The sequence below is a fragment of the Cydia splendana genome, chromosome 13 (genome assembly GCF_910591565.1).
Source record: "Cydia splendana chromosome 13, ilCydSple1.2, whole genome shotgun sequence".
NCBI lineage: Eukaryota > Metazoa > Arthropoda > Insecta > Lepidoptera > Tortricidae > Cydia > Cydia splendana.
The window spans coordinates 18242729-18268493 of record NC_085972.1 but is presented as its reverse complement, the minus strand read 5'-3'; the positions used below and the strand labels follow the sequence as shown (position 1 = coordinate 18268493).

Here is a 25765-nt window from a genome sequence, read left to right as displayed (position 1 = left end):
CGACTGCCAGGTGTGTGCTGACCCTACTGTACACTAATCATGCAGGCCGAGGACACGCGCCGCCGTGCCAGGGCTGCCGGCGCCGCGCCGCGCAGTTCGTGTGCGCCGGCTGCGCCAACCAGTGGTACTGCAGCCGCGACTGCCAGGTGTGTGCTGACCCTACTGTACACTAATCATGCAGGCCGAGGACACGCGCCGCCGTGCCAGGGCTGCCGGCGCCGCGCCGCGCAGTTCGTGTGCGCCGGCTGCGCCAACCAGTGGTACTGCAGCCGCGACTGCCAGGTGTGTGCTGACCCTACTGTACACTAATCATGCAGGCCGAGGACACGCGCCGCCGTGCCAGGGCTGCCGGCGCCGCGCCGCGCAGTTCGTGTGCGCCGGCTGCGCCAACCAGTGGTACTGCAGCCGCGACTGCCAGGTGTGTGCTGACCCTACTGTACACTAATCATGCAGGCCGAGGACACGCGCCGCCGTGCCAGGGCTGCCGGCGCCGCGCCGCGCAGTTCGTGTGCGCCGGCTGCGCCAACCAGTGGTACTGCAGCCGCGACTGCCAGGTGTGTGCTGACCCTACTGTACACTAATCATGCAGGCCGAGGACACGCGCCGCCGTGCCAGGGCTGCCGGCGCCGCGCCGCGCAGTTCGTGTGCGCCGGCTGCGCCAACCAGTGGTACTGCAGCCGCGACTGCCAGGTGTGTGCTGACCCTACTGTACACTAATCATGCAGGCCGAGGACACGCGCCGCCGTGCCAGGGCTGCCGGCGCCGCGCCGCGCAGTTCGTGTGCGCCGGCTGCGCCAACCAGTGGTACTGCAGCCGCGACTGCCAGGTGTGTGCTGACCCTACTGTACACTAATCATGCAGGCCGAGGACACGCGCCGCCGTGCCAGGGCTGCCGGCGCCGCGCCGCGCAGTTCGTGTGCGCCGGCTGCGCCAACCAGTGGTACTGCAGCCGCGACTGCCAGGTGTGTGCTGACCCTACTGTACACTAATCATGCAGGCCGAGGACACGCGCCGCCGTGCCAGGGCTGCCGGCGCCGCGCCGCGCAGTTCGTGTGCGCCGGCTGCGCCAACCAGTGGTACTGCAGCCGCGACTGCCAGGTGTGTGCTGACCCTACTGTACACTAATCATGCAGGCCGAGGACACGCGCCGCCGTGCCAGGGCTGCCGGCGCCGCGCCGCGCAGTTCGTGTGCGCCGGCTGCGCCAACCAGTGGTACTGCAGCCGCGACTGCCAGGTGCGTATCACTACCACCCCGCCACCACTCAACTCTTCCTCCACAATGCTCGGAAGTAAAGGGAAAGTGGAAAAACTTACTGCCTTGGGTGAGACTCGAACTCGCAACTTCGAGATACCAGCCCGCCGCTCTACCAACTGAACGGATATTTCCACCATTTTATCTTATACCTTTAAACGAGCATTTCTTGTATATTTATATATTTCGGGTATCTCGGAAACGGCTCTAACGATTTCGATGAAATTTGCTATATGGGAGTTTTCGGGGGCGAAAAATCGATCTAGCTAGGTTTTATCTCTGGGAAAACGCGCATTTTTGAGTTTTTATATGTTTTCCAAGCAAAGCTCAGTCTCCCAGATTTTTTTTTTATGCGACATTCACTAGTAACAGTGTTAGAGTTAGACCAAGAAAAGTCTGCAACTATTTTGATAGCATACGCAGTGCAAGTATTATTTATAGGTATCTAATAATTTCATAGAAATTTGACGCTTAAAATAACACTTGCACTGCGTGTGCAAAATCGTTGCAGACTTGTCTTGGTCTAACTCTACACTTCTTAAACGGCTACAATTACCAGTTTTTTATTTTTTATTTCATCAAGCATTGTGGTATCATTTGCAGGCGTTTCCGCTTTAATAAATTCTTCGTCAGTTTCTCAAAGAGTCGTCCTGTCACGGTCGCCATGTAATCTCCAGCCACGAGAGATCAAATACAACCCAACGATAACTTGATATCCCTTGACACTTACATTAACTACTGATTTCAGGATTGAAATTACAGTGTTTTGGGTTTTAACTTGTTTTTTTGATACAACAAAATCAAATTAAGAAAGATTTAGAGAGACTAAAACCGAAAGACGTGATTTATTAAAGGGGCAAATGGAACTTGATTTTGTAAAGACACATTATGTGAGTAGCTGATTACGCGCCCTTACAAGTGTGGTGCGTTAAAACTAGCAAGTCTTCACACATTAAAGGCAGCTAGACAATTTCTAGCTCTTGCTATCCCTAACTTACCTCACATTACTATCCCTAACCCATTTTCTTTAATTCCAGGTGGCAGCGTGGGACGACCACTCGGAGATGTGTTCCGGGTAGCGTCCACAGCGTAACGTAGTGACATTTGCCTTATAACATATTGTCACCTAGGTGACACGTCACACAGGTGACTCGTGAATCTCGGTGTCCGACCTTCGTGCAGCTAGAAAGGTCTAATTTATTTCATCTTTGTACAATGTAGCTGCAACTTTTGTAACCAAAATATTATACAGTGATGGATTTGAGTTGGCTTTGAAGTTTTTGAAGATTTAGGTACATTTTTAGTTACTGGATTTTTGAAAATACCTGGAGACAGGTATGCTATTATTTAAAAGTTTGTATTGTCCTGTTTTTAGGCCCTGAAGTATAAATAATATAAATTGGCAGCTACTAGATAAAACTTAAATGTAATTTCATCTAAATAAAAAAAATCTATGATTTTTATGACGTTATTTCGTTTAACCTTTTAACCGCCGTAGACTGATATATATAAGACATACAAAATCGGGTCATTTTGCCGCGGTCTGATAAATAAGACAAAACATCGTCCCGCCGGCGCCACGAGCATGCTCGATTTAAAATTCAATGACGGTTAAAAGGTTAAAAGCTTCCACAAAAACGAAAGCTCCAAAGCCACAATTTAAAAACATCACTGTCTTATCCTATGTAGTTATTGATTTTTCCTATATTATAGTAGAGTGTCAAGCTTCTTCGCGCTCTTTAGAAATGCTATTTTCAACTATTAGATGTAGGATATAGTATTTTTTCAATGTGACTACTGAGTACTGACTACAAGAATGTAGTGAATAATTTTCTAACGAAGCCCGTTTATTTTTATTTTTTGACATTGGTTATTTTGACAGTTTTTTGCGGTAATGAAATCCCGTGCACTCAGCTTTTGTGATATGTTCCTTTTGACACAAATCAATGAAAAAATGAAATGTTGACTAAAAAGTAATCTATCAACTAAAAACAATATTTTTATTGTGTAAACCAGTATAGACAATAAAGTTTTTCTTTTCAAACAAATACGACTATACTCCATTAAAAATAGATATATATAAATGCCCTAAGTGTATTATTACTAAGTTTTACAATGGTAAAACAATACAGAACCCGTAACCCAATCAAATGTAACGGTTGTAACGATTTAAATAAAATTATTTAAATTATTGACTGACTATTTTGTGGTATTTATTTTAGGCACTGGTTAGTAATGCTTATATTTTTACATATAGTCTGACAAAAAAGAGTAGAAATTAAAAAGTGGCAATAATGTAGTGTCGTCCCTTTCAAGTCACTCTATAATTCTATATAAGAAAACGGGACGACACTACAGTATTGCCACTTTAATTTCTACTCTTTTTTGACAGACTATTATAGTATGTATAATACATCCCATCTATCAAATCTTCATAGAAAATAGCATAATAAACATATATGAATCACAATCAGAGGTTGTGAAACATCACTTAGTCGCAAAATAAACACATTATGACCCTGTGAAAAATAGAATACTATGTTCAAAATACTACACGACTGGCCTGAGTCGAGTTTCAGTTCAAACATAGGGCAAAGTAAGCTTGGTCCACATACAATAATGTCACTGTACATATTTTTTTAATTTCCATTTGAATATGCACCTTATGGCAACAGCATAAGGTACGTTTTGGTCAGGAAAGCTATTTCATCTGTATTGAATATCAGAATCGATTGCTTAACTCACATACTGGAATATTGAGTAACAATCAATTTATTGCATTAATTTTGAAACTCGACGGGCAGAATAGCCAACTCACCATCTCTTTCTATTGAGTACAATTCTAAAGAGATGGATGCAACTTGGAGTCGTGTAGACTTTAGGTAAATTCATTATTTTACATTACAATGACTTGTATTATTTAATCAAATAATGTTTGCGAAGCCCACTACTATTTAGGCTATTCTTTATATATCGGATGCTATGTATAAATAAGCTATATATATCGTAGCGAGCCGTAGGATAAACATACAATACAATAAATGTTATTTATGAATGTAAATATTATCAAATTATATAAATGAGTTCTGAATTATGCCGCACTGTATCTTATTCAAATTATATTAATTATATTCCCTACCAAATTGCTTTAAGCTTGGTTGTAATAAAAATAGTTGTTCCGAAGAACATAGAACATTTAATGCTATTTAATTTAAATATTTCTCAATACTGAAAAATTAAATTGTATATTTGAACATTTGTGCTTAGAAAATTTCCGACCTCAATCATTTCAGTATTTGGGATGTAAAAAGATATATTTAACGAGAAATATTACCGTGCCTTTAAGAACACCACAGGACCTGCCGCGAACACCGTAGTTCGCAAATTGCGGGCATCTTTCTCTGTCACTCTAATTACGCCTTTATTAGAGTAAAGGAGAAAGATGCCCGCAATTTGCGAACTTGATGTTCGCGGTAGGCCAACAAAGCGTGGCATGGTTCAGAACTGAGGGGTTACCGCGAAAACCGAAATTCGCAAATTGCGGGCATCTTTCTCTTTTACTCTAATGAAGGCGTAATTAGAGTGACAGATAAAGATGCCCGCAATTTGCGAACTTCGATTTTCGCGGTTACAGCCCTGTGTGTGCCTGCGTGTATACGCACCGGAATATAAGGACACGCCTTCACATGTGCACCCGACAGTTTGAGCCCGAATCTTGGCTTTAGGGCTCATCAGGGCTTGACCTAATGTTCGTACTTCATTTTGAATATTGGATAATCTCGGGTTGTCTTTAAAGTCGAAACGGCTGCCGTCTTTTCGCTCTTTTGCTTGGTATTCCACCTGTCCAATGTGCATTGCGTCTCACTCTCTCATTAAGCAAAATGTGACCAAGAAATTGGATAGGTGGAATACCACCCTAAGCCATGACTGGCCGGTTTTCACATGGTTTTAAATATATAAAAACCGGTCACTCACGTCGATCGGTTAGCCGACGAATCGTGCCGAGCAATATTCGACTTAAAAACATGAATGATCCGTGTTAATATATTTTAAATAGGGGAATATTACGCAAAAAATAGTGTAGCATTAGCACAAAGAGTAAACAAACCGCCTTGATGCATCAATGTCATATTTATTCGTAACAAATAATCTGTGAAAAAATGTCAAAAAACTGTTTACGACATATAGTATAAAAATATATAAGTTACGCTATAGTTTACGGTTTGAGCTAGTGCTGCACTCTGGCGGCAGAACATTGCAGTAATACTCCCTATTCAAATAATGTGTAAACTATTAAGATATCAGACTTTAAATTATCCAATCACAAGTGCTTCAAAAATGATGTCGTCTTTATTTCGCCTTGAAATTTAGACACAGATGCTAGAACGTTCTAGGTTTGTATAACTCAAGTCTATGGATATTTTAGTTAAATAGTTTAAGATAAGGCTGGAATAGACTACCTAAAACCTAATTAATCTTAAGATACTGAGACACAAGCATAGCTCTCGGCACATATTAAACTTATAAAAGAGTGAATGACTATATAATAATATTCATAAGAGCTGGCGCGAAACTTGTACTGAACTGTCAACATTTTCATATAAAATCCGCGACATCTATCGTGAATCAGCGTTATACTAAGTAATATTTGTAACTGACCCTCGATGAACCTTAAATCTATTCAATAAGGTCTATTATCAGTTAACAGTGTAGACCATATGTGCGAGAGCAAATAATGTTTGTCTTCAATCCCTAATTTGCGTATAACGCAATTCCCTTACCCATAGCATAGAATAATATAGGTAAATAAAGAGTGGTAACTCCATACATCAGTTTTGCCAAAACGCGCGTTATTTCGTTGTCGACATCTAGCGTTAAGTAGCGGAATATACCAGTACTGCTACTGCTAGTCGACAATAGATGTCGCGGCGAACAAAAACTCTAATGCTCAACAATTTTCAGCCTATAATATAACCGGATTACTCAAAATTCTATTTTGAACTCCTTCGGCTTCTAAGATTAGTTGTAAACAAATGTTTTAGCAGTACATTTTTCGCCATTACACTTGTGCCATCTGCTGTCAAGTAGCGGTACTGATAGTTCCACTACTTGACGTTAGATGTCAACTACGAAATAACGCGCGTTTTGGTAAGAAAACTGATGTATGGAGTAACCACTCTTTCTTTACTTATGACCATAGCATGATCGCAGCTAGCGATAATTCGTACTCGTATTCTATGTGAGTCTCGAATTAGTTTTTAGAAATAAATAAACACCGGAATTATGAATGAATAACTAACAATAATTATCTGTAAATGGAGCGTCGATGTAAAATAATTTAATTTTGTAATCATTATTTATTCGATCATAGTAATATATGGCATAGAATAAATAATAGTACAGAAGGTTCACTCTCTAACAAAACGCGTCTATTACGACAGATATGACCGCAAGGTGGCGCAAACACGAGCAGGCGTCCGTTCCATAGCGGTACGCGGCAACTACTACTGCTAGACACCAAAACTGGTGGTAAATACATGGGGTATTTGTAGCGACGCAACAAAATCGCGGAGTGAGCCACGCCTGTCTATGGTTAAATTACAGTTTTCTTTATGCACTCTAGAATATTTTTCAGATCCTTACAGGTTACCCAGTAAATAGTTTTTCTTTTACGTTTCTTGATACATGAAACTTTCAATAGTTATGTAACGAAATTTGTGTTACGAAAAAATAAGTGTATTGAGGATACAAAGTCCTACGCCATTTTAGTAATTTTTTTTCAAGTCGCACTTCAAATTTTAATGGTTTAATATGTTACTATGGTCGAATATTTCAAATAAGATGTTACAATAATAGGATTATTTATTTTTTACATAACGTTACATAAGTATTATATAGAAGCGTTCTAATTTTCTACCGATCCGTGCCAAATGTACCTACGACCGGGTTAGTTTTGTGCGGTCTTTTCACTATATCTGGTTGTATTATATATCGGGAACAAATTTTTGTACGAAAACTGATGTCTTGATTTTTTTTGTTGATTTATTTTTAATTCCATATTTTTGGCGGTTGACAGCTTAAATTTTTGGACGCCGTACATTTGAAAAAATTATACGTACTTACTACAAAAAAGTTTAAAAACACGTTGGTTGATTCGACATTTTGTTCACACGCCACTTACCCCGGCTACACACGTTAACTATAAATCGTAGCGATTAATCTGTGCATTCCGATTTGCGCAGTTTTATCTACCGTGTGTATGACAAATCGTTGTCGATTATCGTAACGATTTGTCATACACGCGGTAGATAAAACTGCGCCAATCGGACTGCACAGATTAATCGCTACGATTTATAGTTAACGTGTGTAGCCGGCATTAGGCGATGTCGGTATCCAAAAAGATAAGTACTTTTATGCAACTGAAAAAGAAAAAAACACAGGGACCGACTACACCAAAATACAGATAATACCTACCTAGTCGATATTCGATATTATTTGCGGTCATAAAATTGTATCTAGGTACTAATCATCACTCAGTCTCATTACTAATCATCACTCAGTCTCATTACTAATCGTCAATCAGAAAATCGCAAGTAAATGACTGTTGCGTCAATTTTGATGAAATAAGGACGCTAGCACGAAGAATTTAGCACATTGACCCCCATGTTCCTATCCCTATTGCACGCGCGTTATATTGCTGTCCCGCACATGTCGGCGGTCAATGCCACTGTGGGAGCGAGACAACAATATAATTATGCGCGTGCGATATAGATAGGAACCGACGGGCAATGTGCGAAAGTCTTCGTGCCTGGCGTCCTCATTTTAGTACGTACCTGCTACTTTTCAATCGCATAATAGTAGTTAGGGCAGCTGTCAGGTCAAAATGATCTTTATTGTGTTTACATATAAAATGTTCTTTCCAATAACAAGGCATCTACTTGAAAAGGTTTCACAGTCCACAACATACTGTATTTCTCAAACGCTAGTCACGAGTTTTGTTACCTATATAAACTGTTTATGTATTTTGTAACTTATATGATGTTATATTAGAATGTATTAAAACGGTACTGTCTTTGAAGCCATTTTTCTTGTTTTATTTTTTTATTACATGTACTTAGGTCTTAACCCGATGTTAATCCACTCACTCGCTATTAGTCTAACCAGTGGGGAGACACTCCTGACTTCGGGCAAACTCGGCTCCTTTCGGCTCAGCATTGCTCCGAGCATAATTAGGGTTGGCACCACTTAACGTCCTTTTGCGTACACGACCACAGATAAGATAATCACTTGAATTTTGACAACCCTAAATAGCCGAAAGGGATAGTGCCATACATTAGAAAGGGATAGCATGTTTCGACCCTGAGCCGCTGTCAAACTTCGGTTTTGTAAGAAGTCTCCTTTCTGTACGGTAGTACTATTATTTTAGCCCAAGGCCTGGATCGCCCAGCCGAGTTGGTTTGATGGTTAAACGATTTCTATTTGGTGATTTCTAGCGCATAGGCACCGAGCGCGTTGGAGGGTCTGTCACCTTGAAGGCTAGATTACCCCCTACAATCTATCTGTAGATTACATACATACACGTCACACACCCACCTGTAAAGGGGCCCACTGATTATCAGTTCACCGGACGATATCAGTCTGTCAGTTAAACGCAAAATTTGACAGCTCCGAACAACTGACAGGCTGATATCGTCCGGCGAACTGGTAATCTGTGGGCCCCTTTAGTTATTAAAGGGTTTTGAGTTTTATTAGGTCAAAAACAACACCAATTAAAAATCAATATATTTAATGAGTCGTCGGCAAATAAACATTTTTAACAAATATTAACATCGATACACCTTACGCGGCGTCAATACAACCAATGACTACGTCATTATAATCTCTTAATTATAATCAACAATTATGCTCTATCCAAAATAAAACAACCTTAAAAAATAATGAGACTAAATATGTGTCGCGAAAACAGGACGCGATCACGTGAAAATATATTGAGTAAATTTTAAACTATCTGGAATATGGAACTGACTTGAAACAGCACTAATGTCGTCTTGGGCTAATTTTTATTCACGCTAAAATGATGATTAACCTTTTGAACGGAATATGGCGTGCCCTGGACGCCAGACGATCGCGATTATTTAAGCGAAATTGAACTTTACGGAGTCCCCCGTAAGTCCATATTGCATTGGCGAAGCTGTCGTCTGTAACCGTCGTTGGCGTCCTTGGCAAGACTCCGATGACGGCCACAGCCGACTGTGGCGGTCTAAAGGCTCGTCGGGCCGGTCGGGCGGTATATGGTCTCGATATATTTTCACGTGATAGTCCAATAATCCGATACCTAATAATTAAAAAGTTAATGATTTAAGAAAATGTACAGGAAATAAGGCACAAAGAAACGTTGACTAGTCGAGAAATCTAAACAAAACGGTAAACGTTCGTCTGACTAGACCACGCATACGCGCTGCAGCTTGGAGCGAGTATATATCTGTGACGGCTTTTACACCTTATATACCTACACCTACCATCTTTTGTAAAGTATGGGTCATATGAACACCCAGCAAAAAGTAGAGCAACCCTTATTAATGCGATTATTTAATTTAACACATTAATTGCCACTAAGTGCTACGGGTTACGCTCGTGGCGCATAGCCACGTCTTTGCCGCATGGAGCGCGTAGTCGCTACGAACAGTGTACCCGACAGTCGGGATCTTGGCCCTGAATGTGTTAAAATCATATTTATGTATTAACGAAACTTTTATTTCTAGGATAACCTAGAAAGAAACAATAATGGTTCATTTAAAAATATAGATATTTTTACTCAAGCTTCCGCTCACTCCAGCTGCATTCTACAACAATGATTTTGATTGACATAACATAACTACCCCACTACATACTACATCATACAGTCCACTAAATATTTGGCAATTTCTATCATTAAAGTAGGTACAAAACTTACATATATTATGTACCATATACCTATTATAGTCGTATTAAAATGCTCTTAGAAATAAGTATAAGATTTATATAGATTTTATAGAAACTCGGTGGGACGTTATGTGTTTTAACGTTTAACTTACACAAATCTTATAAACAAGTTATGTAGCACCGTTATGAACAACAGCTATGTACTTTAATTATAATATATGCATTAAAAATATTCTATATAGCTAAGAAGATTGAGCAGATTTTTGAACTGTACAGGTAAGGTATAAAATACAAATTTAAAGAGTTATACAGTAAATATCTCCATGTAAAATATGAACACTCAAATATATAACTTTATGTATACAATTAGGTAAACAGTTTCGTGGAAAACCTCTGAAAACTTGTATAAACATCAGACAAACAAATCATACATTATAGACACGAATATACATTCTTATTTAATATTTATTTACATTTCTTTACGGGTTTACAGCTTTCTTCTCTACCCACTTTCCGTAGAACTAAAGATTTTCTTCCATTATAAGCCACAACTCGAGTAACATTTTAAGGAGATACTGGCAACTCTGGTAACAAGTGCTTGGCATTTGTTATAGGTGTTGCCAGATTATTACAAACTTATCTTTCCTGTCGGAACTTTACCAAGCAAAGCTTAGCTTGATCACACTATACAATAGTTGTAAACATTTTGGAACATCGTTATAACCTAAACCTTTATTTACATCGGTTACACCCCTGTTACAATACATAGGACTTAAATAGAAAATATCTGGAAGACCGAGCTTCGCTCGGAAAACATATAAAAACTCAAAATTGCGCGTTTTTCCAGAGATAAGACCTAGCTAGATCGACTTATCGCCTCCGAAAACCCCCATATAGCAAATTTCATCGAAATCATTAGAGCCGTTTCCGAGATCCCCGAAATTTATAAATAAACATGAATTGCTCGTTTAAAGGTATTAGATAGATTATGTGGCAAATCAGCGCTGGCAGTTTCATTGGTCCTTAGTCCAAGTTCTTCTCTATGAGATCACTTGTCGGTAAACACAACATTGTGCTTCTCAAGTTGTTAACACAGTTCATTGAGCCACTGTACCTATAGATCACTTGACAATGAACACAACATTGGTGTCCCTTTCTAATTGTTCCTCTAGCTGTTGGGCGGTGAGCCCGCCCTGGCAACACAGCTCGTCGAGACAGACTAGTCCGTTGTAGGTCCGGACGAGGGGTTGGCTGTGCTCGCTGGCCAGGGATGACGCGTCGTCGTGCATTGTGATTGGGTACTGTGGAGAAAAAAATTGGTTTTATGAGTACCTAATGATGAATTAGTAAAGGAGTTTTGATAACGTATTTGAGAAAGTTACGATTCATCGTTTTTGACAGTCAAACAAACTATCAAGAAATCTTGAGTATGCAAAAGGCAAAAAAAGGGAAAACCTGACAAGGTGTTGGCCATATCTTATAAAGAGACACTGTCAAGAAGTGTTGTTGTGTTAACCACCTTCACAACATCGTTGTCACAAGCCGAATAAGTATAAATCCCATTGCTAATTAGCACAGGTCTTCTCTCTTGGCATCAGCTAATAAATAATACATGGTTAACTCTAGAGCAGAGTGGTTTAATAAAGAATATGATGGAAATATTCGCTGCAGACGGGTACCTAAATGAATAGAGCGACGGGCTAGTGGGAGTGGCAGGGCTCGCGTCTATTTACTTATTTCAGACACAACTTTACGTACCTTAATCTTATAGACACGGAGGATCAGCCCGTCCAGCACAAGTCTCCGCTCGTCCACGGCCAGTTCCTGCGGCCGCACGCGCCGGCACAGGTCTCGCACTTTGCTGCCGTACGTTATACCAGCGTACATGCGGAACAAGTCTGACACTATTGGGAGCTTGCCGTAATGTAGGTACCTTGTAGACGCGTCGGATCAGCCCCTCCAGCACACCAAACAGCACGAGCCTCCGCTCGTCCACGGCCAGTTCCTGCGGCCGCACGCGCCGGCAGAGGTCTCGCACGGTGCTGCCGTACGTCATGCCCGCGTACATGCGGAACAAGTCTGATACTTTTGGGAGTTGGCGTGCTGTAACGTACAGAAAACCAATACGTAAGTCATGTAGAGTCAGCAGCAGAAGTTGCTAAGCGGGCGAGATGTTCAAAATGATCTTGACGCGGCTTTATTGTTAAGAGAATACTCTTATTCTCTGTCAAAGTAATTTTGAACACCTGGCCCGCTTAGCAACTTCTGCTGCTTACTGTACCTCGGCTACTAAAACACTCTTCGAGAGAATTTCGTTTTACTGTCCATATGTCAGCGTCAGCGTCGTGTGAATTCTACCGCAGCGTTTTTTCGCCAAGTCAGGCAGCAATAGATAGTTTGGGCGGCGAATGATGAAGCTAAATTTCGGATCTAAGTACCTAAAGTTTAGCACACTATTTTCCAATGCGTAAAATAAAATACTGAATACATAAAGGCGTCTATTTCGTCATTAATCCAGGTGCCAGCAGCAGCTGCCGAGTAACTTATGCCCCATAAAGGAGGTATGTACTTACATGATCTCGCGCAAAATTCTACACACTGCCTCTGTAGGCCTGCGCACCTAGTCAGCTGCCTTAACTTGGGCGTCGCACTGTACACCTGGAAAGCAAGAACGATTCTAATGTTAAGCTATGTAATAATTATAGGGCTTAGACGGGGTTATCGCATGCTAATGACAAAGTGTTCTATCGAGAAGTGCTAAAATTGACGTGGGCTTTGTCATGTCGTTGCGCTATAGGTAACTGAGTCAGTAAGGTTAGTCGGGCTTATCCGATGATTTTACGGCAGCATTGCTTCTTGGATTACTATATGGAAAGGTCAAGGAGTACAGGAAAAGGTCTACCGTAGTAATACATTTGCAACTTATTAAAACTCGTATTTATTTGTATTGCACCACAACCATAGTAGGTAAGTATTAAGTACATATGTTTGATTTGAAAAGCCCCCGGTAAAAACGGGCTTTTGTGTATGACAATCGTCGCCTACATCTAAATTCTAAACTTACAGTAATGGAAGATGGGCACTACATAAGGTAACCACGCCGTTGTAGACCAGGTTCTGACCAAGCTGATTTCCATGTCCTTATAGTGCTGCGATCTTCGACACGTGGTAGAAACGTTTTGTAAAGGTGTACTTACAGCACAGTACTGGAAGATGGGCACTACAGTAACCACGCCGTAGTAGGCAAGGTTCTGGACACACGCGCGCACCATGCTGATTTCCACGTCCGTCAGAGCTGAGATCTTCGACACGTGGTTAAACCTTTTGTAAAAGTGTACTTACAGCACAGTACTGGAAGATGGGCACTAGAGTGACCACGCCGTAGTAGACAAGGTTCTGGACACAAGCGCGCACCAAGCTGATTTCCACGTCAGTTAGTGCTGCGATCTTCGACACGTGGTTGAACCCGTCGATGTACGGGAGGATCTGAAAAGAAAGATTTTATTCATGATTTTATGATCCTTCGAGTTGGTCACGAACTGTATACGACGTACAAGTTAATACCTAACCTACAGACTATAAAAAACCTGTTAGTGCTTATCTGATACATTATGGGAGGAGGATAGAAAAAGGAAAGTAACTCGATGGGTTGTAGAGTCGATGTCGCGTTCCTGGCGTAGTAAAGTGATTAGACTATTCAGAGAATGGATCGTGTTGGCTGTTGGCGGTGAAGGACCTACATTTTGGTCTAACGAATCGGTTCCGAGCCTGGAGTTAAGTAGGTAAGGTGCTAGGAGTAGGAGCATATAATCATTTTAAATTCGGAGTAAAATGTGTATCAAATATTCTAAAGCATAGCGGTCAAACTTGTAGTTCTTGTAACATCCTTCTTTTAGGTCGGGGGCTAAAAAGGAAAGCCTAACAGATTGAAATAGAAAGCGGACAGCGGACCCAAGATTCTATCGTAATATAAAAATATTATAAAACGTTAATGATTAATGATGCCCGTTATACTACAGTCGTAAAATATGCTTAACGTTTCTCTAAACTCGTGCGTGATGCAGTTAGCAACAGTTCCGCGACAGCTGAGCGCGCGCGTGCTTCGATAAAACGATGACTGCTTGTTTCTTACACGCTTACGAATAATTGCGAAGAAAATGCTTACTCGTGCATTATTTTTTTACAGACAACACAGAAAACTGAGTCTTAATATCAGTACAATCAAGGCTTACTCAAAACGTTAAAAGTAGGTACATAATATAATTAAAAAAATCTCCATGTACAAAATTCATCGTATTCCCGTTTTTTGTCCATGCACTCATGTATGTGTATGAGACTTGATCATGTAAAAATGGATGCACATAAGATTGGGAGATTTTATCCTAGACTCGCTCAATTTGAATTTCAAAATGACACAAAAAAACCCAGAATTCAGATTTCGGGGGATTTTGTGAACTATGTCACATTATACCTACATACTAACAAATAATTATACAGAAAGCGTAAGCATGTAAAGAGTTCCGATTCCTTTCAATAAATTACGCAAGTCGCGAAAGTTAAACTCAGTAAACTAAATATATGTCGAGTAAATTAAAATGGTAGTGAAAAGAATGGTATCTAAGGACAGGGACACCTACGCCTCCCCCAGCGATGACATCGATGCTATGCTATATTATATTGTATTGTATATTGTAAGCCCAGCTCTTATATTCGCAGAATATTATATTTCCTTTTATTCGCCTATAAGAACGCCCCCGGGAAATATATATCTTATTTAGCGTTCGCGCTCCATAGTTACAAGTAAGTAGGTATGAATTCATACGTCTCTTAAGTATGTTTGAATGCGAAGCGATTACACAGAAAAATTATGTTGAACAAATCGTGGAACAACTTCCAAGAGGTAAAATTGTGTAGAATGTAAGTACTTATTTGTCTATATAAATAATACTTATGGATGCTTAGATTCGAGGAATGCCACAAACATAAAACATGTCGCGCGAGTGATTTAAAATACTTGGGTAAACGTAAAATTAGCTTAACCTTATGCTATAAGTTTAAATCGTCGGATAGAATGCGTAGCCAACGTGCCAATCTTTTGCGCTCCGTAGCGAACGAAACGCATGTCTCTGTTGCACTAATATTGTAGAGTAATAGAGAGAGATGGCTACGCTACGCTACGGAGCGTAAACGATTGGCACGTTGGCTAGGCACCCTGGCCTTAATCTAATACAATCACGTCGATGGACAAACACCGCTACTGATTTGATGGAGTGGAGGAGAGGATAAGTTATCGATCTTAATGTAAATCGAAACTACATAATACATCATTACAATTTACAATCACATAAACTTTGATTTTTTTAAATATTGTCTTCGGTTACCGCGATAGTTAGGTACTCATGAAATAAAACACTCAATATACGCGATATAATCCGTTTCAAAAGTTTTATTTTTGTTTAATTTTTATGATATTGTTTATTCATTCAACCCATTCGGTGTCGGTCCGAAGGCCAGCTGACCGTCCCAATCCCATTAAATGAAGCGGCATGAAATGGCTCGTTGATGGGCGCACCGTAAACAATCACTTCAGAGGGCCAACCGCGAACCACGGTTCGACGTGTTGCCTCTCTGACACATTTGTAAATTCGTACGGAAGTGTGACAGGGAGGCAACACGTCGAACGTGGTTCGCGGTAGGCCCACAGGCCTCAATCCAATACCATCGCGTCGATGGACAAACATTATCGCTACTGATTTGATGGGGTCGTTCTTAGGGTGTTACTACACCAATCGATCAACGTCGACGGTGTCGAAATTGAAACATATTGTACCTAACTTAGACAGCCTAATAAAGAATTCAACCCATTCGGTAACAATAGAGTAGAATAGAATAGATTTTATTCGTAAGCACAAACAACACAAAATAAGATTAAAGTGCCACGAAATGGCCCCATCTCAGCATGTTGCTGGTGCTTCCAGCGCTGAAGAAGAATCACGGAAGGTGACAGACAAGAAGAAAAAGACATAGTCACATTAAACCAATATATAGGTAGGATAGGTTTGTTAGGTTGCTTCAGATGCCCGAAGGGCAAACTGCCCAGAAATCGTAGCCCCGCGTAGCGGGGCTCCGTCGACTCAGGGAACGAGTCAAAGATTTTCACATTTCACGATATGCCTAAGAATTTCACGATATGCCTGATCTCACGATCGGCCGCCGACACATAAAACAAGCATCGTGCTCAAAATCGATCCGGTAAGCTAGTGGACCATCCCATTAAGTCAGAAGCATGGTATATTACTGAACGAACGCTGTAAACAGTCATTTAGAGGGCCTACTGCAAACATTGAAACGTCGAAAAACGTTACCAACCTCTCTGTCGCTCGAGAAGCATAGCGATAGAGAAGCAGATAACGTTTTCCGATGTTTGCATATGCCCTTTGGGATTAATCCAATATAATAGCGTCGATGGACAAACATCGCTGATTTGATGGGGTCGTGTGGATTTCTAGTACTCACTTTGTTATTGTTAGTACAGTCGGCAGCCGTTTAACAAATAAATATTGTCAGAAGTATATGTCGTACTACGAGTGTTGCAACTGACATACACTCAACGGCAGTTTGTGTTCGGAAGTAAAGAAAAACTTAAGAGATTAGGTTCGGTTTGTGCGATAGTTATTCAATGAAATAAAAATAAGTAAACGGATTATATCGAAAACGGTGGTACATATTTAAAAGAGTTAAGAGGTTCGTTGAAACCAATTTATCTGGCAGATAGTCACGGAACACACTCTATAGACCGACAAGAAATTGTAGAAATTAAAAAGTGACAACATTGTGTCGTCCCTTTCAAATCAATCTAAGAAAACGGGACGACACTACGATGTTGCCACTTTTAATTTGTACAAATTCTTGTTGGTCTCTACTTCTTACCTGGCAGTCTAGCATGAGTTGCACTGAGAGAAAAAACTAACAAAAACACACTTAGAATTACAAAAATAAAACTTAATCCGGGGACAAGGAGAGTCAACTAATAGGAACAAATTGACTTTTGCAATTTCCATTTAGTAGGAAATACAACTTCTATATTTGTAATTTGAAGTATGCTAGAGTAATTTCAGAAATTTGGTTTTGTTATTCCGAGAGGTGCTTTAGCAATACCGGAGGTGATCACGTCATGGGTGAAAACTAACCGTTTTGTAATTCTAAGCGTGCTTTAGCAATATCGGAGACGATGACGTCATAGGTTTTACTAAACTGTACTGCGATTCCAAGCTAGCTGTTGTTATTCTAGAGATAATGACGTCACAGGCAAAAACTAAACTGTTTGCAATTCCTCCGCCCCTAGCAAACGGGCGCCGCGAGAGCATGTCGCGCGCGTGGTAGCTACCCGTCTCTATTTCTGTCTGTATGAATAAAAAAGCATTTGGTAGTATATCTCTGTACTAAAGAGGCACTATAAAAGCCTGTCGAGATATTCTACCCATTCCTTTCTTATTCATACAATCAGAAAGAGACTAGTAGTTATTACGCGCGCAACATGCTCTCGCGGCGCACCTGTGCTAGGGAGGTTGGAATTGCCAACAGTTTAGATTTACCTTTGATGTCATTATCACTAGAATAACAACAGCTAGCTCGAAGTTGCAGAACAATATATTCCTGTAGACCCCAACTACACAGTAGGTCGCGGGTTAATATGTCCATGGCCCACAATATATCCTAAATTTATTATTTAACTTAAGTATGTTTTAAACAAAGAAGACACGAGACACGCCCGCCCGACATCCGACACAATACTAACTCTAACCAAATGAACGTAGCAAGTAGCTGTGTTGGTATTACAAAACTCGTTTAGTGATTGGTACAACAATGAACATAAACCCAACAAGTCTATCTACTAAATACCAGTAAACTTTGTAATGTCGCTATAGTAACAACTGAATTGTTATTTTAAATGGGGTAATGTTATTCCCGCGATCTCGTTTTTTAGATATTACAAAACTATGTAAGTGAGACATTTACTAAAATCATAACTTGAAATCACAGATGCTTTTTTCCAAAAATCACAAACTTTACTAGTAAAAATCGGAGAATTTTAGTAGTAATAAAAATGGATTGTAACAAATACTGAACTTTGTTTAATGCTCCATTTACTAAAGTCTGTTTGCTGAAATTAGATTTAGTATTACTGAGCTGTTTGTAGAAATAAATAAATTTTACAGAAATAGTGAAACTTCCATGATTACTACTAAAACTTCATTTTTTCCCCCAGTACAGAACTGTTTATTAATTCCTGGTGGTGATTTTTCTCTCAGTGTGCGTTCTCGCGCACGACTCCATACATCAAGCGCGACTCGCGCGCGAAAACGCAACTTATGCTAGACCGCCTGCTTTACTTTACTCTATTTTAGTTTACTTTTAGGTTGGTATAAAAAATTGTATAATGTATCTATTGAGCGTCCACATCTTATAATGGATATTAGGTCCTTACCTATGAAATTGGCGTTTTTGTTCATAGATATAAGTCTGATCCTAGTTTTTTTTTTTTTACAAAAGTACATACACAATTACAATAAAACTACAGTGCACTCAATAAACAACGATTTTACATACAATTAATTGTTATTTTTTATTGTTAAGTGTTCAGAATTAAGCCTTGAAAATAGGTCTTTTCATGTGCTGTCGGTTCGAGTATTAAAATTACTTATATTTTTCTAATGGTACCAATTTTCAAGAAAAGGAGATATTGAAAACATACCTTAAAGGTGTCAAAAATTACTGGAAAAATTTTGTTTGGTTTGAATTAGCCATCAAAAAAATATCCGCAAAATTATTTGTATGGAAATTCGTGTTTCGTTGAAATTCTCCGAACAAAACGCCAATTTCATAGGTAATGACCTAATACTTCTACACTTTTACCTATATATAATAATTCGCTTACTTACTTAGGCTGTGAGAATTCCTGCGAACTGTACATCATTTCGGTAAGTGTTTGATGTTTACCCATATCCAGAGGATTTTGGGGATAATGCGGCCGGTCACAGTCACAGACGTAAGGGATATTTAATTATTATTTATTCCAGTTAACTTTGACTAAATTCTCTTTAAATTAGATATGTCATGATAAACTGAGCTTAATAATGATATGGAGCGGCTGACTGATTTAATATCCTAGTTTCTAAATACCCAGTGTCGGGGTATAGGTACAGTGTATTAAAGCTAAGCATGGGTGGATGAGTTTGAACTCCATCATTCTTAACTGAATAAACACGAAATTCCCTGAGACAAAAGAAATATATGTACTTACATATAATATGTAACTTTCCGTTGAGTTACGGGAATTCCATACGATTTCGTAACTCGGAGGAAGATTTTTTTAAGACAAGGTGATGTACTGCTTATATTATTTATACAGAATAGAATTGGGAACTCTAAATATAGTAGGTAAATATACACTTAAATTTTTCGAAAAACAAAAAAAAAACCGCCAACAAAATAGATATCGCCATTACTTATATGATTGATTCCAGAAATTTCTTGTGAGATTAGGTTCGTTATCTAGAGCCTTTCTATAGTCTTATTTGTGACGTTCCACGGGAAAAGGTACCTTATGAGGGTTTCTAGTTTCGGAGATATTAAATGTTTTGTAAAGAGGTGAAAAAATGCTCAATTTTTTTTATTGTGTGATCTGAAACCTTAATGCGTAACGTTTGTTTACCTGTTTTTATTTTTGTTATAAGTTAGTTATAAGCCTAGTAATGTCGTCTCAGAGTTTAGTAGAAAAGGTACCTTATGGAAAAAAGATTGAAAATTCCTAAAAAAAAACTAGTCAATACGGGAAAAGAAGTTTGGTAGAGAACTGTATTAGCATTCTGCAAAACTAATTTGATAATTTCAGTTCTGGTTGGGGCGCCTCGCAAATATTATAACCGTACATAGACCGACATCACAAATCCAAGTAGACTGCTATTATACCAAAGTTACTCTCGTCAAGTGTTTCTTAACTAGAATAATCTTCATTTGGTTTGGTCGCATGCAGTAAATCAGCCATTGGTTTGCTGAAAAATGCCAATACCCGACGCATTACCTTATGGAATATCTGAGGTCATTGAACCTCAATGCCGCTTATCTTCAATAGCAACCGAAATATATTATTGATAAGAAATAGACGATTTATACCATCTTAACCCCAAAATATTATTAGTTTATCCTAACTGTTCCATCATCATCATGCCTCATCATGTAACTTGACCACAAGGTACCTTTTCATTACATATAAATTATTGGTCTTTTTTAAGATTATTATGACGAAGAACTAATTAAATTGGGGGCAGTTTAATGTAAATTAATATTTTCTATTCATAAAAGATAAACTATAATATGATTGATATTTTGTAGTGATGTATTATTAGATTTATTTCCATAAGGTACCTTTTCGTAAATGTATGGAGCAAATACTGTTATTGTTATGTAAGTTTAAAGTGGCATAAGGGGTTAAATATAGTATTTAGTTGGGGTTTCAGGATTTATTTCATTTGAATGACAGAATTTCTTTCATATGTGCTCAGAAAAATTGATTGTGTGTCACATTAAAAGTAAAAATATTCAATTTTGTGATTTTATATGAAAAAGTCAGAAAATACATTTTCACCTCTAAATCGGTATTGTTTTTTGCTTAAACTGTCTGTCAGTGTCGTTTTCTAATAGATAAAATTTAAATCTTGAGAGCTCATTGCAATCAATCGTGAAAATGAAATAAAACTTTATTTTCAAGAGATTGGTTAGTATACACATAAATCAGTCGATATCAAAAGTTTCTATTTGCATTACAGAACAAGTCGCAATATTTTTTTAATCTCAGATATATAAGGCATTATTATTTGTAGTCAACTATGTAACTTACTTCAGGAACATAGTTTTTTAGGCGGCTAAACTTAAAACTTCTCTATCGTAAAGTTGCTCATTTCACAACATTATTTTCAAAAAATCATATCTCTGTAACTACGCAACCTAGAAGGTTGATCTTTTGTGTTATCGATAGCTTATTTATTGTAGATTACTGGGGTATGCATAACTCCATACCCGCCATAAGGTACCTTTGACCGTGGGACGTCACATTTAGTTAGGGAATCTTTACGAAATGTCTCTACATTTTTATGAAATGTCTGGCTAGCTCTCAAATGGAAATATCATAAAAAATAATTCAAGACAATTCGTGAAAATTACAAAGGTTTCAAAATTAAAGTATTAAACCCAGGACCATCGGCTTCATAGGCAGGGTCACTAGATTACAAACTGGCCATGGCAATGCCCGGCTTGGCACGGCGCCGGACATGTGTCTTGGATGGCTAATCTCAATCCATATCAAGAGATCAACACATTCTCGAATTTACATAATGTTTGCAAGCTGGTTGCTCATACGTATGGGTACTTTTCTCCATGGCTCACTAATGGCGTAGTCATTAGTTTATACGAAAACAACTACCATCTGCCTAGTTACCCCTCTGGCTTGGAAGGTACCCAACCCAGATGGGAGACTAGGCCCTAATGGGATTAGTCCGGTTTTCTCACGATGTTTTCCTTCACCGAAAAGTGACTTAAATATCAAATGACATATCGTACATCATTTCCGAAATACTCATCGGTACTAGCCGTCGTTTGAACTTTGAACCCGGATTGAAAGTCGTACGCTCTTACCGCTGGACCACCTGCGCTTACGCTGAAATTTTCCAATGTTCATCGACAAATTTATGAAACTTGAGCGCCTTGTGAACTGACCGTTGCACAAATCAGCCATAAATACATCCGTGTTCCACGTGTACAAACATATACAAGCACTATTTACAATGATAAACATTAGTATTGTATACAATGCCAGCATGCAAACACGTGTTGATATTGCTGATGGCTAAGGTCGAACTATTATCTATTTAACTTGAAATTCGATACTTAGGTGTCAAGACGAGATATTATTATGGGAAAGTGGGTTAATGCTTCTACGCGAATAGTTATATTTTCATTGCTATAGCTGACAAAGCAAATGGAATGAGGTTGTAAATGACTTGCTTACCGTGTAGCCAGGTAGTTTTATCACGAATAGGGCAAAAAATAATGGCCTTACGACAGCGAAAAGCTATAAGTAGAGTTCCTTCCGAATTTAGGACTTCATCTAGGACAGACTCTTACTTCAGTTTGGTTAAATCGGACCAAAACGTTTGCATTTGGGCGAATCAACTTTTAGACCTACACTTTTCGCGTTTCTGGCGTTACCATGTCTTTGTAGTTAACAAGAAATCACGTTATCAATTTAATGTCTAAATATTTAGGTCTATCAGAGAGCAGATCGCTTGTTGATTTAACGTCTATCAGAGAGCAGATCGCTTGTTGATTTAACGTCTATCAGAGAGCAGATCGCTTGTTGATTTAACGTCTATCAGAGAGCAGATCGCTTGTTGATTTAACGTAAAATAGGAAAATATCGATTGAAGTTTAAATACCGAAGTGATAGTTGACGGATCACCACTATTTTTGTCACACCTCGTACGTATTTAAGAGAATGTAAACAAATAAACCGACATGACTCGGTTATTTTAGCCTATGACTGGCTGAATCTATGGTATTTAAAATGATTGAAAAACACGGTTTTTGTGTCAACAAACTATTAATAAAAGTTGTATACAAACTAAACTCATGGATTTATACGAACAGATGTTTCGAGACTTGATACCGGCTATTCTCTCAAGTGTTTAGCTTTGAATAAATACTGAAACATCCTTGAGTATCAAATGTTATACTTACCTACGTGCAGTAAACAAGCTAAGTGAGCACCGTAGGTAGTTATATGCAGATTAGATAAACAATGTTGCCGATGCAAGACGTTGCATCGACACGTGTACGCCAAGGTCAAACGCGAATGTCCCAGGAGACTCGAGTTACAACGAATTAATTATATTAATTGGCAGAATACATTTAGGGTATAGCGAGCTATAAAATATGTGTTTGGCAAACTGGCCGTGCAATTTTGCGGCTGAGTCTGTTACAAAAATGGTCCAACAAATACATTTGTTTTTGAGTTACATGTAAGGGTAATACATACACAATGTTGCATGTGCAATTGTGCATTCTAAAGACGATGCACCGACATCGACACGTGTTTGCCATCGCCAAGGTCGACGGCGAAAGCCCCAGACTCAAGTTACACCAGTACATTTATTATCAGAATATAGGTAAGGATACATAAACAATGTGGCATGTGCATTCTAAATACGTTGCATCGACACGTGACGGTGAAAGTCTAGTGACTCAAATTACAGCAGATTATGACAAGATTGACAAGGTCTCTGGCGAAAACCATGGATACAGCATTTCTGTATTTTCTGTAGAAAGCTATATATACGAGCCGCAGACTCGGTTTACAATAAACCTTATTTTTATTTATTTAAACTTTATTGCATAAATAAAGAAAAATGTACAAATGTAGGACTTAATGCCAAAAGGCATATGATTTATGTGATTTTTATTTTGTATAGTATTTGTTGTTTCGTTAGATTTGGATAAAATTTGGCTGGTTTGAGGAGCTTCCGATTTTGGGCAGAATTAATACGAAATCATGTCCCATAAAATGTACATAATTTTCCGTTGAGTTACGAAAACACCATACGTTTTCGTAACCCAGAGGAAGTTTTTAAAACATACTGTAAAATTGCGCTTATATTGTACAGAATAGGAAACTATGTATCCACCTTTATTTTCCGAAATCTATAGGTAGACAAAAAAAATCAACATCTTAATTAAAATCGGCCCAGATAATAAAATACCAGTTTGATTAGCCCAATTCATCCAGCCGATCTGCTAAAATGGTACAAAGGCAGGATGATTGGGTAGTAAATTGGCCAATCAAATTGTCAATTCTGTTCATTATTGGGATATAAAAGCACAGTTACCTACATGGGACAGTGTCGAGTGGGGTAATATAATTTTTCCTGCGGCATATGTTTGATAATTTTAACAAACGTTAACGTTTGTGTATAATGAAATTGAAAATATTTATTTCAGATTTACATCCATTTTATATTTTTAGTATAACCTGGTATAACTTGGGAACTAATGTTAATTTCTGTATAGCGAAAGGAGAATATTTTGAAAATAATACGTTATGTTTTAGTTAAATGATTGTAATTTTAATTATCAAGTATGTTATATCAACCTAATCACATTTTGTAAAAGACTTGTAAAAAATATTCCTAATATCTTTGATCAAAGTTTTTTGGCCCAACCCGTATTTAAGTATTGTATACTCGTAGCTTTATGCGTGTAGCTGTACGCGTAGCTGACATATAATCAGATTCCAGAGGAGTATAAAATCTGTATCCAAAGCCATTTTCTATAAAATCGTTAGGTAGGTACAGGTAGGTAAGTAGAACAAGACTTATTTATTTATGATAAATTACGTTGCTTTTACTGTAGTTAATCAACAATATAATAATACCTTAACCCAGCCATTCTCTAAGTGTGTTCCGCGGAACCCTAGGGTTCCGTGACACCCCTGCAGGGGTTCCGCAAGAATTTAGAACACTATGCTTTAGTCGCCTCGAAAAATTTTACTATGCAAAAAACACACTTCTAAAACCTATTGTTGTATTGTAGGGTTCCATCAAGTATTTCGCTTTCCAAAAGGGTTCCGTCAAAAAAAAAGATTGAGAACCGCTGCTTAACCTACCAGTAAACAAATGATATCATATCATAACAAATAAAATACAAATATGTATTACATTTGCACTTAATAAATTATATGTACTATACGACCAATAACAATCTACATGTGTTTCACATATATGTGATAAATAATACATAATATGAACATAAATAACATACACCGAATCCAGAGTTAAAAGTAACACAACTCGCCAATTGAAAATAGTGTTTATTGCGTTGAATTAAGGTCGTTAGTACTCTAAAATAGAATAGTAGGTGAATAGCATGCGTCATGCTTTTGAATTTTTTAATTTTATTAATAATAATTAATAACTAATTTGGTTGTTATTATTGATAGCAGAAAGTAGTTATTATTTATATCATATTCCTAGCGTCGTTGTCCCGCGTTTTATACACTTGTTGTACAATCTGCTATTAAGGGTGAATCAACTTTTAGAACACTGATTACGTGTCCCTAATAGACTCCCTAGCAAAGCAAAATCGATTTTTCAAAAACCATGTTGATTTTTGCAAAAATGGTGTGGCCCTGATTTTTGTTTGTATGGGAAAATACTTTTACGTCACCCTAGGCCGGTAGTTGGGATTTTCTTCCCACGGGACGGGAAGAAAATCTCACTGCCTGGCCAAGGCAAGACGTAAAACTTTATACTAACCACGGGAGGTAAGTTCGTAAAAGCCCCAGATCGCATATTTATTGCCCGAACCGAAAGCATTTACGAATTTACCTCCGGATCCGGATGGATCTAATAATGCCCGTATAAACACAAAATGTAATAAAATCAACATTTTTTTTTTGAAAAAATCGATTTTTCTTTGCTAGGGAGTCTAGGGACACGAAATCAAGTGTTCTAAAAGTTGATTCACCCTTATATTTATGTA

The 25765-nt window shown here is 38.6% G+C and overlaps 1 protein-coding gene and 1 long non-coding RNA gene across 2 annotated transcripts in view; one reads left to right on the top strand and one right to left on the bottom strand.

Moving 5' to 3' along the window:
• Nucleotides 1–1142: 1142 nt before the first annotated feature.
• Nucleotides 1143–8334, top strand: LOC134796258 (uncharacterized). The gene is made up of 2 exons (XR_010144907.1): nucleotides 1143–1234; nucleotides 2290–8334. It is a non-coding gene; the product is annotated as an uncharacterized LOC134796258 (long non-coding RNA).
• A 685-nt stretch (nucleotides 8335–9019) lies between these two features.
• Nucleotides 9020–25765, bottom strand: part of LOC134796219 (GATOR complex protein NPRL2-like) — a 99741-nt gene continuing 82995 nt past the window's right edge. The window contains exons 5-8 of the mRNA XM_063768257.1: nucleotides 13517–13660; nucleotides 12748–12832; nucleotides 12108–12277; nucleotides 9020–11475 (exon numbers count right to left, since the gene is read on the bottom strand). Of these exons, the coding sequence (XP_063624327.1) occupies nucleotides 11296–11475; nucleotides 12108–12277; nucleotides 12748–12832; nucleotides 13517–13660 (579 nt within the window). The 3' untranslated portion in view covers nucleotides 9020–11295. The remainder of the gene's footprint in view (nucleotides 11476–12107; nucleotides 12278–12747; nucleotides 12833–13516; nucleotides 13661–25765) is intronic.